The sequence below is a fragment of the Euprymna scolopes genome, chromosome 1 (genome assembly GCF_053919585.1).
Source record: "Euprymna scolopes isolate OS-2025 chromosome 1, ASM5391958v1, whole genome shotgun sequence".
In the NCBI taxonomy this organism is placed as follows: domain Eukaryota; kingdom Metazoa; phylum Mollusca; class Cephalopoda; order Sepiida; family Sepiolidae; genus Euprymna; species Euprymna scolopes.
This window is the reverse complement of record NC_136482.1, coordinates 94,361,312-94,381,352: the sequence shown is the minus strand read 5'-3', so window position 1 is coordinate 94,381,352 and position 20,041 is coordinate 94,361,312. Positions and strand designations below refer to the sequence as shown.

At 33.9% G+C, this 20,041-nt stretch overlaps 1 protein-coding gene across 6 annotated transcripts in view; it reads right to left on the bottom strand.

Moving 5' to 3' along the window:
- Window positions 1-20,041, bottom strand: part of LOC145251218 (uncharacterized) — a 144,983-nt gene that overhangs the window by 72,466 nt on the left and 52,476 nt on the right. For all 6 annotated transcript variants that reach the window (XM_080111713.1, XM_080111715.1, XM_080111710.1 and 3 more), the window contains exons 3-6: window positions 19,615-19,757; window positions 15,660-15,777; window positions 12,120-12,178; window positions 2,314-2,442 (exon numbers count right to left, since the gene is read on the bottom strand). In XM_080111713.1, the coding sequence (XP_079967839.1) occupies window positions 2,314-2,442; window positions 12,120-12,178; window positions 15,660-15,777; window positions 19,615-19,757 (449 nt within the window). The remainder of the gene's footprint in view (window positions 1-2,313; window positions 2,443-12,119; window positions 12,179-15,659; window positions 15,778-19,614; window positions 19,758-20,041) is intronic.

Here is a 20,041-nt window from a genome sequence, read left to right as displayed (position 1 = left end):
TCTACTTATAAAATAGTTATCTACGGACACGGGTTTCAACATACCAACCAACTATTACTATCAGCTATGCTGATGAGCCATTCTACAGCAAAACACATGTTCTTAGATAACTGTTTTTTTTTTTTGTTTTATATATAAATTGTTTTATGTCCAAAAAAATATGAGCAAGCATTCAGATCTAAGGGAATACTAATTATTTGATCTTCTAGGAGTATACCAAATTTAATTATCGTTAAAAATTAATAAACAAACAAAACATCGACATAACTTTTAAAAACAATAAAAATAGCACACAATTTCAACTGGGGGCTTTGTGGCGTAACAGTATTTGCACCCGATCATGGTTGAAAGTTTGAGCCCTATTACAGTCAGCTCTGCCGATGAGACATGGTATGGTGAAACACATGTCTGTAGAGAACTGTTTGATAGATATACATAATTTTAGCCTTCTACTGACATTAAAATTTTTTTTTTTTTTTTTTGCAAATTCTTTTGCATACATTTTTACTTCTTAGAATGTTCAAATCCAAGAACTAAAGAGTTGACTCACAGCAAATGAAAAAGGACATTTCCATGAGCAGCGTTTTTTTTTTTTAAGAATTTCCTCTCTGGAACATGTTATCCCGGGACTGTTTCTCTGCAAGCTACAACATTAGTGTTTAAGTTTCAACAAATACTTGTCATAAGCAGTCATTATAATATTCTTTATTATTCAACTGACGATATATACATCTCATAACATCAGGAGCTTCCAATAGTTTTTGGATGAGAAGAACATCGCTATTGGGACAACCTCCATCTTCACCTGCTCTTGCTCAATGTGATTTTTTTCCACATGTTCAAGGGGGATCATGATGGTGATTTATAACAACCGAGTTGGAGAACATCTCCCAAAAATCATCAATGCAGCAAAGAAAGATGAGAAAATTCATTAGACTAAAATAAGGTGAGGAGTATCCTATGGGTTTGAATCAAAATACATTGTTACATCAGTGGATGTGCATTTAAAGATTCCGAATTTTTTAGATAAGGATTGATAATTTGGATTATGACTATTGTTCTCATTTTAAATGTTATTCTCACAATGTTTCGGCCAGTGTAACTTCTGACTTTCTTCAGTTATATCGTGTTTAATGGAAGCCTTTATTTAATCTACAAGAGTAGTATACTCTTGTTCCATCGACCGTGATTGAGTAAAAGTCTTAAGTAATTCACAATTGGATTACTAGTATCACCAACACTGAAAATTGAACCTTCAACCTCCAGAAGAGTTTCACTTACAACTGGATTTTACTTAATACTTTATCAGTTATGCCAAGAGTTCATTCAAAAGTTCATGCATATTCCATGGTTTGACAGGATATATGTGAAGAAGGTCAGAGGTTACATAAGTTGAAACATTGTGAGCATAACACTCAGGATGAGAACAGTCATTCAAATAAGACATATTTAACCCTACCAGACTGAGTTACCGCTAAGCCGGTATTTTTCCAAAAATCCTATATCCCAAGTTACTGCTAAACCAGTATTTTTCCAAAAATCCTATATACTGAGTTATCGCTAAAACCAATATTTTTCCGACCACATGTTTTTGTGTTGTCAGGGAGCTAAAAATAGCTACCCAATCACTGCTTAGCTTCGATTTAGCGCAAGCCTAACGTTCCGCAACTGCTTCCTTTATTTTGGCGGAGTTGTTTTGTAAACTAAAGTAGCCATAAAGCGAGCTAGTGATGAACCAAGCACTTTGACAGATAAAAGAGCGAGATGAAGGAATTTCACAGTGCAACAAGTGTTGAATAAAGTGACAAATTCTGATTCAGACAAAAAGGCGAATTTGATCAGGAGTGTTTCTGAATCAAGTCACGCTAGTGATGACGAATATATCGATGAAGGAAAAAAGTGATGATAATTCTGATGATGCAAGTGGGCCTAGATCAAAATCATGTGTTTAAAGTGAGAAGCGTGCCACTCAACCAGGTGATAGGGGAGATTCTGGTGTGCTTGATGAGGATGGAGTCTCAATTTTGTAGCTCCAATCTGAATTTCACAATTTTGCCCAGGAGGCCTTGCTTGTTGGATTAGGAAGCAAATTAGGTTCAGTAGCTGAGGTCTGGTAGAGTAAAGATTGAACAAACACTTATTTTTAATGTTCTACTAAAAACATTGTTCAAAACATTCAATGAAGCAGATTTTATATTTTGCCATTGCTTTTTGCAGTAGGGTACAATTTCACAATTAGATACACTTAACTCAATCACTTTCCAATTGACACATTAATAATGTTAATGATAATTTGAATGAATATGATCTCACCATGATATATCCAAGCATATCCCATGCCATTGAGAAAGGAATGCCAAGGATAACTATGACCAATTCAACAGTGGAAATGCTCATCGTTTGGTCAAGCTTTAGTTTCATAAATAAAATTACAAAACTGATCTGAAGATAAAAAAAAAAAGAAATAAAAATTTTCAATTTATTTATTATACATCTTTTCTTTCAACTTTAATCTTTTATGACCTGAATTATGATGTAGATGATTAAAAAGTATTTACTGTTAATTTTAGATGGTGGCATACTGAATGTAAGCAATGGACAGTTGCAATCTGGAGGTATCTGGTATCTACCCAGATACTGAATTAATGTATACAGGGCATATTTGAATCAATTCCCACTTTATTTATGCCTTTATATTCATTTATTTACAACTGAACAAATTAGTTGAACCAGGTCATAAAAGGTTAAAATAAAAAATTAAAAAAAAAAAAAAAACGCACATGTATACAGAATATATATGAATATACAGCTCAAATTCCCCCCCAAATTTCCTTGTAGATTCACTTTTTATCATATCTCAGAATATCATTCAATTTATTTTGAAAATAATTTAAATTAAAAGCTATTTTAATCTGATTTAGAGATTTTGTTTTAAAAATATATATTACTCTAAAATAATTATCTAATCTTGTGTTTGTTTTAGTCTTTGAAATCTTTCTTGCAACAAATTTCGAGTACAAAGAGACATTAAAAAGAAAAATGCCTGTAATTTAGAAGTCTTAATTATTTTGAAAGTTTCAAATTAGACCACAAATTTTCCTCTCTAGCAAAGTAGTTAAGCTTAAGGATTTCAATCAATTTTTTATAACAGAAATCCTTTAGTAACTTTTCTTGGCACATCTGAAAACTTTAATATTATATTCCATTGTCTACCTTCTTAGTGTTCAGGAATGTACAAATTTTCACATTCTGTGGCTATTACAAGATCTTATTAAAGCCTTAAAATTTTTAATAACATTTATTTCCCTAATATAAAATTTCAGTTAAATTAAGACGAAAAAAATTTGATTAAATGTTTTTTAGCACAATATATATTTTTTCTGAAATTAAGATTCACATAAAATATATTTATATATCAGATATTGAATTAGCAGGGAAAGGGGATACAGGTTCTGTGTGGAAAGTCCAGTGCATGCAATTATCTGAAATAAATATAGCAAGACAAATTCAAGTCAAAATGCTTAGATTCAAATAACAATGTGCCACTCTTCCTCCAAAAAAAAAAAAAAAAAGTATAATGAAAGTATCATTAATGTTGGTTTTAACAAGAAAACTTTCAAAGTAAAAAAAATCTTGGTGTCATAATTAATTGTCTTAATGAACTCATTTTGAGGAGTTTGATTGAGCCAATTTTTAACGGCCCTTCTGAATCTAAGTTCATCACTGGACATCATAAGAGATATTAAAACTGAATATAAGCTGTAGTATATCATTGAAAAAGTTAAGATGTATCATAGTGTAACCAGATGGTGGACCGGGCAACGCTAAATGGCCTTGCTTGTTGGATTAGGAAGCAGTCAGCGTCTAGGTGGTCTTTTTGACACAAGTTGAGGGGATTTCACATTGTTGGATGTTACAATGATGATGATAATGCTAAAAAGAAGAAATCTGTTTTAACAGATAATCAAAATGGCTCCCCTCCTCCACAAGCTGGATAGCTGAAGGATCAAAGTTGGAATCAGAAAATGTTTTCAGGTTGTGAAGATTGGCACTTAAGTTTTCTTTGATAGACCACCAGAAAATCAAGTCAAGTAGATAAATTGTCAAGTGGATTTTAATTATTGATCGTAAAATCACTATGGAACAAAGGTCAACTATGATTCACTTATCCTACCTTATTCAGATGGCCTTTGGAAAACCATCCCACAAGTGATGGTAAAAAAGGTAAAGACTTAACGGGAGTGGGTGTGAAGGCAGTGGGTTCCTCCCACTTTAGTGATGGTGAGAGGTATGGATTGAGAGAAAAAAAAAAGGGGAAAAGTCCTGCAAAGCTTGAGAAGTACAATCCTTTTTGAGATTGGTTTATGGAGAACAGTGGAATAAAGTTCTGTGGATCCGGGGGGGGGGCAAGCCTACCTGGTTCTGAATATAATGAAAGGCAATAATAGCCTCAAGGACACCTCTGCCCAACCGAACGGAACGCCCGGGAGACCCAGACCTTTGAGAGAAAGCACATTTCACTTGGGTCTCACTCTGCTTCAAACCACCGAGTCCACACTATGAAGAGACAAGCTCCTCAGACTTAGGATTGGTCACCCCGACTTTATTAACAAAAGCCACCAGTCCCCGAGTATTTATATCTGGAGTCAGAAACGGTCAAAATTTGTAATTACCACTGAATAATTATCTTGTTTTTGTTATACAAGCAGAGTTGTCGAGTTGTCTTTCTTCTCTTCCTTTGTTTTGAAATGACCTTTACTTTCCAGTGACGCTGACTTTGGAGACACTCTCAAAAGCAATGTGGAGAGAGTGGCATCCTATGTGACTGAATCATCTTAACCAGGATCCTCACAAAAGAGACAGCATAGTTTCAGTGACCATTAGATACCAGAGCAGACAAGCCAGGTAGCATCATTCGCTGGACCTTGTTGAGAGGCGGGAGTATAATAGAATTGATTTCTTGATAGCAATTGTCCACAATCTTAAAACATTTAACATTAAATGTTATAATTGTTTTCTTTTGAAATCAATTATTTTATAGCTAACTAACAGAGAAATGAGCATCGTCTGATTGAAAGAATGACACAAAATTCATATTCAAAACAGTGTAGAACATGGACGATTAAAATAAATCATTAAATAAATTTTTTAAATCTCATGTTGCTACTATTATCACTGCTATTGTCATAAGGGTGTCATAATGTTTCTCAAAAGATATTTTTTTTATCTCATTTACTCCGACCTAACCCCCTCCCCCATCTATTCACTAATTTGTTTCCTAGTGACCTCAATTGAATTTAGAGATAAATTTCCTAATAAAATTTTACTGTAGAAAAATTACATTTGATGGCAACAGACTTTGTTTTCCATTGCATTACCAGAAAGAGAAACACTGCATCCATAATATAAAAGTGTGTGTGTGTGTGTGTGTGTGTGTGTGTGTGTGTGTGTGTGTGTGTGTGTGTGTGTGTGTGTATGTGTGTGTGTGTGTGTGTGTGTGTGTGTGCGTTTTTTGTGCATATTCGGCAAGGCTTTTTTCAGGGAAGTGCTCGGAGCGGTTACGATTTCTGAGAACCATTTATACGGTACCTAGATTATAATATCTATGATTTACGAAATCAGCTTGAGTATATCTTTAATTTGAGTGACTTTTACATGCTATTTTCATAATATTTCTTGGTCTATGCATGTTTGTTTGGTTTTTCATTATAAAAGCCAAACTGAATCTGTAGCATAACACAGCTCCCTGGCACTCGTGCTAGAGGTTTGATCAATGCGAGAGAAACACTTAATATCAGACAATTGCTATTCATTTGGACACTCCCCTATTTATAGGGAGGTTTTCCCCAACATCTTGCAGCCAAAGACACTGACTTGCAGCCAAAGTTAAGTTTCCTGTATGGCGTAATGTTTGACCTCATTAAATTCACGCACCTGTCATTTAACTTTAATTGTTGAATTAAAACACTTTTTATTCCTCTCCTACCTGAACAGGTAAGATGCCAGTTTTTTTTTCGCTTTCTTTTCCACCTTCGCATCAAGGCTCGGAGTCTACCTACCTACCAAAATTTTTTTTTCTTTTATACCAACAAACACACGGGCAACGCTGGCCAGCCCCGCTAGTCTATTATATAAAAGCGAAACTGTGTGTGTGTGTTTGTGTGTGCAATATTTTTGTATGTCCGGTAAAGGCTTTTTTTTGGGGGGGGGGGGGGGTCACTAATTCTTACAATTTTTTATATACTCCCTAGATTATAATATCTTCGATTTACAAAAGGAGGTTATGTCTATCTTTTATATGAGCGACTTTTACACGCTATTTTTGCGCTATTTCTTACTCTCAGTGTGTTTGTTTGGCTTTTCCGTATAAAAAAGCAAAACTAAATCAGGAGCAAATACATCTACCTAGTACTCATGCATGGGACGTCCAGAAAGCAATAAGGGAAAACCCGCCATATCAGACAATTGCTATTCATTTGTACACTCCCTTTTTTGTGAGAGCTGATTTTCCCAAACATCTCGAGGAAACAAAAAAATACAAGCGTAAAGCTGACTGTGTGATTTCATTTCTCTATTGTGTGACCTAGAAAACCAGAGATTCGTTTTTAAGTGTTGTCACAGGAAAACAAGGCATAATGCAAAAGTGACCATTCCCCCCTCTCTTTTTAAGTTTTATTTTGAATATCCATTGGTCAGACACCGCCACCCCACCGCTATCGAGACATTCGGTAACAAAATATTTACGCGCTACCCATAAAAGAAAGCGAGTTAGACACCCCCATCCCCTCACCAAGTCATTCGTCAAAAACACATTCCAAGGCCATGACGAGAGACCATCCAGAAACCCCAGCTCCACTCCAAACGAAGCAGTGTGCAAGAAAAGGAGGAAGAAAAACTTTTTTGGCGGGAGTTACATGCAAAGAGAAATAGGCAGGAGAGTCAGTTTAAAAAAAAAAAAAAAAAAAAAAAAAAAAAATGGAGCTGATCACATCGCTGAACAAATGTTGATAATAAAAGTGTGACAGATACCAGTCAATATGATTCGCTTGATAAATTGCTCGACTTCAGCCTCATCCCTGGAGTTGAAAAGGAAATACAACAAATCTATGAAAACACCTTGGCTCAGAGATATTGAAATGGGATATGTCCAAGTAGAGAGGACAACGAGGGGACGCGATGAACACCAACAACGCGATTTATGCGGTGAAATGGCGACTCTCAACTGAGTCTTAAAAGTCGAAAAGGGAACTCATCAAAATTATGAAAATACCTTGGCTCAGATATGTGGGAATGAGACATCTGAACGTAGGTGGTTGAAAAATAAGCAAGAAAGAAAAATAAGGGAAGAGAAGTGGATAAACAAAATTCGAAAGACATTGAATCACACGCCGGCGAAGATGGACTGCCTCACAGCTAAATACCGTTCAATATAGCCCCTTCCCCATACTTCACAAATGTCGACTTGCTGGACCGATTTGTTTTTTTTATAATTATTTTGAATAATTTCTACTGCCTCATGTGACTCCACCATTATTTCACATGGAGAAAAAAAAAGAAAAGATAAAAAGAAAAGGAAAGGAAAGAAAAGAGGCTATGTTGACCTGAACAGTTTCTTTTACTGTTCCCCCTTCCCGCCCATTTTTTTCGACCCGTTGGACACTATCTGCATGTTTACTTTTACTATTAATTCCTTTTAATATTTTGTCTTGATTATTGAATTTTTTTACGTACAATAAATGACATGCATGTAATATATATATGACTGTTGTTCCATTATTCATTGGCTGGTATTTCATCAACCGTGAAGTTCATAAGAATAATCCACAACAAAATTACTGTCCAGAATCTGGCTAAGGTGCCACTTGGTTGTGATAATTTTACGGCCGGCACGTACATCATTTTTTTATTTTACGACACGTTTCGGGGATAAATTCCCTTTTGGGATTTTTCAACCAGGATGTATCGTCACAACGTTTAATTTCAACCATTCTCACTTCTCTGCCCTCTTAGTGTCGCAGTAAGATGTCAGGGTTTCATTTCCGCCTTCACCTCAAGGCTTCAGATTCAAGCCTACCTGCCTACCAAAACTTTTTTTTTCTTTTACACCTCCAAACACCCGGGCAAAGCCGGCCATCCCCACTAGTTTATAATAAAGGGTGTATTTTTAGAGACAGCAAACTTTAAAATAAAAATAAATTACAGAAAAATATTTTTATTATACAAACGTGATTTATTCTAAATATTAATTTTTGGCATTTATTGTTTAAGTACAATTTAAATATAACTTCACATATATGACAATTTAGAGGTCGAATTTTCACAAACTCTGTGCATTAAGTTAGACTGCATTTCATCAATAATTCATTGACTCTTTTTCAAGTGATCTACTGTGTTTAGTTTATCAGAGTAGATATGGGATTTTACATATCTCTGGAGAAAATAATATGGGGTTAAATCGCATGAGTGAGATGGTCAGTTGACAGGTGTATTTCATAAAATTATTCATTCATCAAATGTTTCTCTCAGTAAATTGATTATATTATGCACTGTGTGGCATGTGGCTCTGACCTGCTGAAACCACATGATGAATTGCCAAACCAAACTGAACTCAGAAAAACCGATAGTTGCCAAATCTTGCCAAAATTAAAGAAAATGGATTTGTCAAACTAAAGTTTGTCTCCTCTAAAAAAATAAAAACAAAAAGAAAACTAGTTACCTAGTGTGTTTTTACTTCAGTACATATGGATAGATTTTTTTTTTTTACCTCATGAAACTAGGTTATCTTTGTGTAATGGAGCATTTACAAAATAAATAACTTTCTGTTCACTTCGCCAGTATTCAAACAAATGTCTATCAGTAATCTGTTTGGTCACAGAATTGACATATATGTGGAAAAAAATTTGCATAGCTTGTAAGCTACCTGAAAAGTGCAAGTCACTGAAATGAATCCAAACTCATCTCTTAACAATACAAAACTTTATTACTTTTCATGTTTTACAATTCAACAAAGCAGATTTCATTATTCCAAAGTCCTTTTCTATACATTTATCGCCTCTTTCCAACTGTAACACTATTTTACCTTAATTTCAACAGATCAGATATTTCTAGATCATAAAAAAATAATAAAAGAGAAAATATTTAATAGTAGCATGAAACCTGTTTAGTCTTTTTATTCTTTCACATAGAAAGAGCATTTCCCTTCAAACCCAAATAAACTTATGTTTATTAAATGGCAAAATTTAAAATCAAAATAAATTTTAAATCCTCTCTAAAAAGAGACTAATACTCAGCACAACAGAGCAAGTCTTTAAACTAAAAGTACTGTATGAAAGACATCTTTAACACTAGGAAAACCTTTATCAAGTTTTCATAGATTATAAAACATTCCACAGGATCTGGCATGCCAGAATGAGACTGGATAAAAATGAAGTGCTTGGCGAGCTGAAGTCGATGAATCGATTTTTAAAATATGTGGTTTTAATCAAAAACAGTACACTGTCATGTCGAAAATATTTTAATCAAAAACAGTACACAATCATGTCGAAAATATATCCAAAAATTAAGAAAATTCATCCAGTACGACAGCTGCTATTGTGTTTTTAGTAAAAAAAATGTCAATATCGCTATGGTCTAAAACAAAAGGTCAGCCATTAAAATGGCAAAAAGGGAGAAAAGTATTCAATCTTCAAGGTGTAAACACCTAGAAAAAAAAATGCTTTTTTCCTCAATTTCCATAAAAATTACTTTTAATGATAAATATTTTTCTACTCAATGAAATTTGTAATTTTTGAATATATCACTATTTTTGACATGACAATTAAATATTGTTGTTTTTGCTAAAGACCACATATTAAAAAAAAAAAATCGACCATCTTAATAAGCACTAAAAATGAGACGCACTTCTATACATTAGTAGCATGTAATGAAAATAATCACATAAAAAGAGAAACAAAACTTTTTTTTTTATAATAACAAAAGAGTTCATTGAGTAAAGTTACCTACACTGTTTGGTATAGGTGAAAGAAAGTGAGTAGAAAGTTGTTTGGGCTGTTGACAGTCTGTCAGCAGTTATCTTCAAAAGAAGCGAGTTGATGCTCAAGCATCCAATGGACAGAGACAGAACAGAAGAAGAGCAGTCTTTCCATTGTTAGTTACAGAGGCTGAAGTATTCTTTTAGGCACAGATGAAATCAATACGCCCTGTAAGCTGATTAGTCAGTGTGTAACCAAATCCCTTAGCAGGGACATTTAAAGTTCTTATTTATGACTACTACATCTTTACAAGATCTGATAACCAAATCCCTTAGCAGGGACATTTAAAGTTCTTATTTATGACTACTACATCTTTACAAGATCTGATAACCAAATCCCTTAGCAGGGACATTTAAAGTTCTTATTTATGACTACTACATCTTTACAAGATCTGATAGTATACTTTATCCTTTTGCTCTTTGGTTAGTGAAGGAGAAATCTTTTAGACGGAGACAACTTTTATTTTTCTCCCAATCCAGAGTGTTTGGCGAGCTGAATTTTCTTACATTAAAAACTGACCTTGTGCTTAAATCAGCTCTTACGGGGGAGGCAAGTAAATAGAGACTGTACAAAATCGATATGAAACTGATGAAAATATCTATGATAAGGCCATCAATCCAGTGTACATCTTCACATATGGGACTCGTTCAGATTCACAGTCATGGGTGAGAAGTTTCTTTTCAACAATTTCTTGGAGATAATCATGACCAATGTATTGGAAAACCACAAAATAATTTTTTTTTTTTTTTATTACATTTTCACCCCAAACAAGGCACATTGCCACTTTGTTGTAGGGATTTACTATCGGGGATATAAGCATCAGGGGTACTGTGTGTTGGACAGCAAGATGTCGGTTCACGTTGCACTTGAACTTCTGCATGTCAGTGCAGTTGGGGAAGCAGGGACCCGGAAGGGAATTCCAAAGTCTAGCTGTTCTGGGGAAGAAACTACTGGAGTAGAAAGCTCTCTTGCATCTAGGGATCTCTACTGTGAAGGGGTGGGATTTAGCTGCTTGTCGGGTTTGTCGGGGGTATTTACGTCGTGGGGGCATAAGTGTCTGCAGTTCGTCAGAGCATTCTCCGTTAAAGTACTTGTAGAACAGGCAGAGAGATGCAACATTTCGTCGATGGGACAGAGGCTGAAGTTTAGCTGACAGTTCAGGACCTATCAGATTGGTGACTCTCTTTTGAACCTTGTCTAGGAGCAAGAGACTAGTGGCAGATGCACCAACCCAAATATGATAACAATACCCCATACATCGCCGAATGGTGGCCTTATAGAGGTATAGGATACTTTCAGGCGTTAGTAGCTTTCTAGCACGGTAGAGAGAACCCACCTTCTTCGCAGCGGCCCTGGCAATGTTCTCAATGTAATTGTTCCAACTCATGTTTCCTGTGAACGTTAGGCCAAGGAGTTTAAAAGATGTACTTTTAGATCAAGAGTCATTGGCCATTGCTATTGGTGGTAGGGAAAGGTTCTTGTAATTATTGAAGGAAACAAGTTTAGTCTTGGCAGCATTGAAGGTGACCATCCATTTGTCCCCATTCCACTACGGATCGGAAGTTATACTCTAGTGTTTCTGCCATTTCTTTAGATATGTGTTCATTTGTTCTCCTGTCGTGTCTGTTATAGAGCGTGGTGTCGTCAGCATACATACCCATCTCACAGACAATTTTATCAGGGAGGTCATTTATGAATATTAAGAATAGCAGAGGTCCAAGGATAGACCCGAGGCACTCCCGCATTTATATCATATTGTTTAGATATACGACCGTCAAGTCAGCATAAGAGGAAGAGCAGTTACCAACTTGTGCTTTGTCTATGACATTGATGGCATAATTAAGACAGAAGAGTAACTTGCTAACTTAGTAGATAACAAGGCAGGATGCGGGTCAATACAAAGAAAATCAAACTGTATGATCGACAACATTGGCATCAGAGATAATAGTGAAAAACTGAAAACTGTTCATAGCTTAAAATATTTGGGAGCAGAATTAGCTGATTAATTTTTTTTTCTAAAAATTAAAATTAAATTATTTCTGAAGCATTGATTAAATGATAAAAAAGGGCTAAAATCAAGAAACTTACCGTTACTTGAAGATCAAATTTGAGTAATGTGGAAAATTTTGCTGTTTGTCTGTACATTTCTGTAAAAAAAAAAAAAAAAAAAAAAAAAAAAAAAAATTGTTTTTTTTTAAATATAATTTTATTTAAATGGAAAGTAGAAAAAAAAAACAAATATTTTTCTGCATTTTCAAATATATTTTTTCATTTAAGTAACAGTAAGACTATCTGAAATGCCTATTTCTGCAGAATGAGAGGTTTCGATTATAATAATATAAAATGTCCTTTTCATGTCTTTATCAAACTATATATATATATATATATATATATATTAAAAATGTGACTAGTTTTACATCTCATTTGCCCTTTTAGTTTTTCATTATTCCCACCATCTAAAAACATTCATGTACAAAGTGTGCTTGGTGACAAGCAAGCAAGATAATATCCTAAAAGCTTTACTAATATATAGATTACCTCTTATTTGGATTTCCCAGGTCTTGGAATACATGTTTTTTTTCTTGAGCTTGTTAAGTAATTATAGTTTATTTTAATATGTTAACATTGCTTTATACATTCTAACAAACAGCTAGTTAAAAAGATAGCAAAAATATGCAAAGTTTATACAAGATGTTAAATAAAATATTGGTATTTTTTCATGTTTTCCCTCTCAGCTAGGTTTAACTCGGTATCATTAGGGATACTAATAATACTTCTACTAAGGTTGCTTCTTCCATATAACTATGTTAAGTTTAATAGCTCTGTTTTCTAGGTATATAGCTGTAGGTATTGCATCGTCATAATAGATCGTGTATGACTTATTTCCAACTGTTCTTTCCGGTATATGTTCCCAAGATTTGCTGCTGCATTCAATATTAATATTATCGGTTTCATTATGCTGTGTCTGACAAGTTGTGAGAAAGCAAGCTGAAATAAATGTTTGCAGACATTTGTCTCTTAAAAAATATACTTTAAATAATAAAATAAAATACACATCAGATGCGCTTGAAAGCCAAATCACAACACAATATTACTAAGATAAACAAATATTTTACTTGTTTGAAATTTATAATTTAAATATATTTCAGAGTCAAACTCAATCTTCAGTATTTTATACATTTTTTTTCTTTTCTTTCTTGCCATGTTGTAAAGTTAGAGAAAGAAAAGTTAGTTAGTAAAGATCTGTGTGTTGTCTCTCAGCGGTTGTATTTTGAAATGCTGGAATGGTGCATTGGCTATGCGAGATTAACGTCAGGGGTGTAAGTTCCGTTATAGAGGCATTGATTTAATTTGAATAAAATATGCATTAGGTGCATTTCAAAGCCAAGTTACAACGTTGTGATTTGGCTTTAAAGTGCACCTGATGTGTATTTTTATTTTATTCAAATTAAATCAACACCTTTATAATGGAACTTACTCCCTTGACATACTTTAAATAATTTAAAAGAAACAAAATCGTTGTTTTTGGCTTAAATTTCTAATATCCAAATTCCAAATAATATCTCAACATTGCCAATATCAATTTTATTTATTGCGGACTATTATCCTCATCTTTTCTTAGTTGTTTCACAATGTTTTGGCCAACTATTCCTCTGGCCTTTGTCATGTGGTAACCGCAACGGAATAGGAACTCTGAATCTCCCAACAGCAATTACTGCCATCCATAGTTGTCATCTCACCACGTTTTGGCCAAGTAAGCCTCTGGCCGGCTTTTGGGTAGGATTGAAACCACTATCTTCAGACAATTCTCACCTGGAACTGTAGAGATTTGTCTATCAACTGCACGCTCTGAAGGGCAATCAAGGTTGAATTTTTTAGTCTTATGAATTCATGTTTATTTATTATCTAATCTTCCATAGTCGGGTCCGTACCAAATGGTATATATATTATTTAATTGGAATTCATTATTGAGATGAGTATTATTTATTAATCTTATCTATTGTGGACAATTATTCTCATCTTTTCTTAGTTGTTTCACGATGTTTCAACCAACTATTCCTCTAGCCTTTGTCAGATGGTAACCGCGACGGGATAGGAACTCTGAATCTCCTGACTTCATCCACTGTAATTACTGCCTTCCGTAATTGTTGTCTTACCACGTTTTGGCCAAGATAAGGATAATAGTCCACAATAAATAAAATTAATAAAAAGTACTCATCTCAATAATGAATTTCAATTAAAATAATATACTGCCAATATCATTTATTAACGATGTTGCACAAGAAATAACAGATCATTTGTGATCAACACTTTGATGGACGTCCATCTTTAAGAACCTCGGACAAAAAAAAAGATTGAAAAGAACCTGATATGGTTGAAAAGACTGCTCATCCATTTCCTTAAAGTAAATAAATAATTTCTTTTAAAGGAAAAAGAAAAATATTGTTTTTGGCCTTCTTAAATTACTAATATTTCAAATGATATCTCCGAAGTGTCACTATTATTTTATATACTTTATTATACCTAGTATGGTGGATCCATTATGTAACTAAAATATAAGATAGGCTTAACACCTAAAAGTTTACATCTTTTCTCATTTAATTTTATTCAGTTAATGCTTTTCCACCTGAGAAGTATCTTTCATCCTCCTCCATATCACTTAAATCCAACAGACTAAAGGTGCGCAGAGACTCCTACTGAACCTTTAAAAGTTAATCTATCTATATATATATAAAAGGCAAAATGTGTGTGTGTGTGTGTGTATGTGTGTGTGTCGCAAAATCTTTCGACACACGGCAGATCCAGATCAGTATAGTTTTGAAGCTCGATGTTTTGGACGGCAAATATCGAAAAATTAGCCAAAAACATTCATTCCTTCACCCTTAACTGGGCAGTTTCGTATAAGGAGGGGGTCACTTTTTTGCCAACATTTTTGCAAAGTCATCACACACGCTTGCAATGACTAGTCTTAATTTGAATGGCAGCAAAATCGTATGTCATTGTGGCCGCGGCAGTTAAGCGGTTTGCTTTTTTCACCTTTTCCTCTTTCACGTTACAGGTTCGAGTCTGCTTGCTTGCTTTTTTTGTTTCTTATTTTGAGGTTTGTGTAATGGGATTTTTTTGTCTTTTAAAGCAAAAACTGAATTATTTTACCGTTCGCTTAAGTTTTTAAAATTTCTTTTTTATACCTCTCTCCACCCAGGCAGCGTCTATGACTCCTTACTACACCACCTCTCCACACCCTGGCAATGCTGGGTAGCTCCGCTAGTAAATGAATAAAAACGACTTTTAAACATTGCTTTGTTTTTGTAACTAAACCTAAGTTATTCAGAACTTATACATATAACCTTTGCATTTCGCAAGGTGTGAAAGATAAGACATTTCAAAGTATTTTTAACAAAGCTAACACAATAGAATCATCACTTTCAAATGACAAAATTTTAGCAATTTTTTTCTGTTTCTCAGTTTAAAGTATGTAGATACCCTCTTTCTTTTAGTAAATTAATTCTATAATCGATTTAAGCAGAGTTTAATTAAAAGAAACTAATACTGCTAGTCAACATTTGAAACCAATTATGTTATAAGTAAATGTTACGAATATTTTCAAATAAAATTCTTTAAACTTACGCTGTAATGCTTCTGATGCACCAACTATTTTGAATTCTAACCAACCAAAATTTTTCACAACTAGAACCATCAGGATGAAATCCAAAGGAACAAGAATGCAAGCAGCAATCAGTCTGACCTATATTAAATGATAAACAGAAATGATTAATTTCAATTTTTCGCCAGTTTTTATTTAAATAGATTTTTCAAAAATTAACAATAATTTACCAAAGGGATATACATATATACTTAGAATTATGAGAAAGAAAACGCATCGAAGTGCAGAAATTAGGAACGCATGATTTCTGGGAAATCTACAACGGTGTAGTAAATAATGGGCAATCAACAATTCCCTCACTATCCAACAATCATGAGGTTGTTTGCACGGCAACCAAGAAGGCTAACATGCTTGTCAGTCAGTTTGCCTCAGACTCTACATTGGACCCAGCAAAAAACTCCCTTTATGAACGGACACCACACTAGATGATCTGAAAAGCAACCCGTCTCAGGTGCATAATATCATAAAAATCCTAGACACCTCAAAAGCATGTGGACCCGATCTAATATCAGCTGTACTATAATTCTCTGCTGAGGTTGCTCCAGTCCTCTCCAAACTTTACAACAAATGCCTTAATGAATCTTGTTTTCCTGACTGCAGGAAAACTGCTTTTGTGGTAAGAGTTTACAAGAATTCTAGCAAAGAACTAATCCATTAAATTATCACCCCATTAGTCTCCTCTCTCTTTTTCCAAAATATTTGAGTTCATAATTAATCAAGCTCTAGTCCATCATCTTACAGTTGCTAAACTTCTGACCAACCAACAATATGGATTTAGGCAAGCCTGTTCTACAGCAGATATCCTAACTGTAATCTCCGAACACATATATCAGACACTGGACAAAGCAGAGTAGGGTAGGGCAGTAGCCCTAGAATATATCTAAGGCTTTTGACAAGGCATGGCACGATGGACTTGTCAGGAAAATCAAATTGTACCATATCACTGGACGAATACTAAACATAATTAAATCTTTCTTAAATAAGAGAAGAATCCAGGTTGCCTTTGATAATCATACATCTAAACAATATGATATAAATGAGGGTGTACCTCAGGGGTCTATCCTTGGACCTTTATTATTCCTAATATTCATAAATGACCTCCCTGATAAAATTGTCTCTGAGATGGGTATATTTGCTAATGACACCATGCTCTATAACAGGCACGTGGGGAAAACGAATGAACACATATCTAAAGCAATGGCAGAAACACTAGAAGAAAACCTCCAATCTGTAGTGGAATAGAGACAAAAATGGATGGTCACATTCAATACTGCCAAGACTAAGCTTGTTTCCTTTAATAATTACAAGAAACCTTCTCAACCACCAGTAACTATGGCTAAAGATACATTACCTGAAAGTACTTCTTTCAAACTCCTTGGCTAACATTCACAGGGAACAGGAGTTGGAACCGATACATCAAGCATTGCCATGGCTGCTGCGAAGAAGGTGGGATCTCTCTACCGTGCTAGAAAGTTTATTATGCCTGAAAGTATCTTGTACCTCTATAAGGCCACCATTCATCCATGTATGGAGTATTGTTGTCACATTTGGACTGGTGCATCTGCTGCTGGTCTCTCACTCCTGGACAAGGTTCAAAAGATCGGTCCTGAACTGTCATCTAGGCTTCAATCTCTGTCCCAATAATGAAATGTTGCATCCCTCTGCTTGTTTTACAAGTATTTTAATGGTGAATGCTACGACGAACTACAAGCACCTGTATCCCCTTGATGTAAATACCCCCGCCAAACCTGACAAGCAGCAGAGTCCCACTCCTACACAGTAGAGATCCCTAGATGTAAGAAAGCCTTCTATTCCAATAGTTTCTTCCCCAGAACTGCTAGACTGGAATTTTTTCTGGATTCCTGCTTCCCAAACTGTACTGACATGCAGAAGTTCAAGCGTAATGCGAACAGACATCTTGTTGCTCAACTCCCTACATAGTATCCCTGCATCTTATGTCCCTGATAGTAGCCCCCTTGTGTTGAAAAAAGATGCCGGCGTAGTTCAGATCAGTAACCAAGATGGCGGCCAAGAATTAAATGCGGTCTGTGACGTAGTAAACGGTGAACTGATTGAATCCAAAATTCGACAATTTTTATAATAATTTTGGGACGTTTTCATTGGTTGTTTAGCACAGCCGTTGGTTATAAAAATGATTGGCGAATCCATTCGTCTCCTACCCCCATTAGGAGTCAAAAACATTTTACAGTTTCTTCCCCAGAACTGCTAGACTGGAATTTTTTCTGGATTCCTGCTTCCCAAACTGTACTGACATGCAGAAGTTCAAGCGTAATGCGAACAGACATCTTGTTGCTCAACTCCCTACATAGTATCCCTGCATCTTATGTCCCTGATAGTAGCCCCCTACATCAGTGACACTGCCTTGTTTGGGCTGAAAATTAAAAAAAAAAAGTATATTCTCTTGATGTATATATTCCACATAATTATATTTTGAATTGTAACAAATATTAAGCTCGATGAAAGTGAATTTTCACCTTCAGAACATGTGTAGCATTAGTTATCATTTCAAATGACAAAAGATGGAATCAATTAACACTCATAAATTTTTATTGGTTTAATTATTTTTTTAAGACAGACGCCTAAATTTTCTTTATATAATTTAGGCACCTGCCTAAAATAAATAAATGAATAAATAATAAAACTAATAAAAAGTCATGAGTATGAATTGATTCAATCTTTTGGCATGATAATTAATGATTAATATATATATATATATATATATATATATATATATTAAGTAATGTGATTGATAATTTAAAATTTAAAAATCAAATTATAATTAAATTAAAAATCCGTTTCATAAGAAGGAACAACAACAAAATCAATTATCTGTACGATCGTTTCGGAAAACAGTGCTTTTTATTGTGGTAGACATCAAGTCACGGACAACAATTATTACATATAGTTTTTTAATAAGCAAGGTCTCCTCGTCAGCAAATTTTGAAGGGTTTTTATTGAATTTAAAAGACACCATAAATAAACCTAGCATTAAAAGTAAGGCAGATGAATCATTTAATTTTTCGCTTTTTGAAATCAGGAATAAAATACTCATTTAGATGTTTGCTATAGCTTTTTATCTTATTGAATAATAATAAGATAAAAAGCTATAGCAAACATCTAAAGGAGTATTTTAACCATAGTTCCTGATTTCAAAAAGCGAAAAATTAAAAGATTCATCTGCCTTACTTTTAATGCTAGGTTTATTTATGGTGTCTTTTAAATTCAATAAAAACCCTTCAAAATTTGCTGACGAGGAGACCTTGCTTATTAAAAAACTATATGTAATTATTGTACGTAACTTGATGTCTACCACAATAAAAAGCATTGTTTTCCGAAACGATCGTACAGATAATTGATTTTGTTGTTGTTCCTTCTTATGAAACGGATTTTTAATTTAATTATAATTTGATTTTTAAATTTTAAATTATCAATCACATTACTTAATATTGAATTAGCTCTAGGACATTTACCTATCGAGCTTATTATATATCTAAATTACAACGAGCACTTTCTCTTTCCTGTATTTTAATTAAACTAGTAATTTCACTGTTACATTAAAATACACTCAGCTCTTTAGACTATTGTTCTAATCTCCTTTAAATTATATATATATATATATATATATATATTAAAATAAAGAGCAAGACGTGATACTTTTTATAAACTCAATTGGTTTTCAGAAAATATTTCCTTTAGGTTTGGCAAAGTTGAGAAAAGTACTTAGTCTACTTTGTATTTAAAAAAAAAAATGGATATCTTCAGCATTTTGAAAAAGAGTCTTCCTATTAAAAAATAAATTATTTTTTTTATTTAATTCAGTTTTATAAAATTCAGAGAAAAATTTTAAATGGAAAATAAGCATTGTATAAATTCGTAGAACAGAGAAACAAAACTAACCAATTTCACAATTGATGAGTTGGTGGTCACTGTGTACTGAACTATGCAATATAAAAGAATGATGATCATTGCAGCGATTAAGGCATACAGTTCATAAGCACGTTCCCGCAGGAGGCCATGGATTGCATAAAAAAGGCAGCAGACTAATTGAAAAAAAAACAAAAAAAAAAAGAAATAATAAATAAAAATTATACGATATAACATAGAAATTTTAATTCATTATAAATAAAAAAAATTTAGAGACTTCATCATTTTTAATCCATTATAGTTACTTTCATATATAAAAAAAAATCAGATATAAATCAGCAGGTTCTTTAACTGAGATAGTGAGGATTCCTTGAGCATTATTCAGATTCTGTTCTAATGGTTATTTCCACAGCTCAGATGATTAAATATAAATATTAAAATGAACCTTTTGTGGACACAA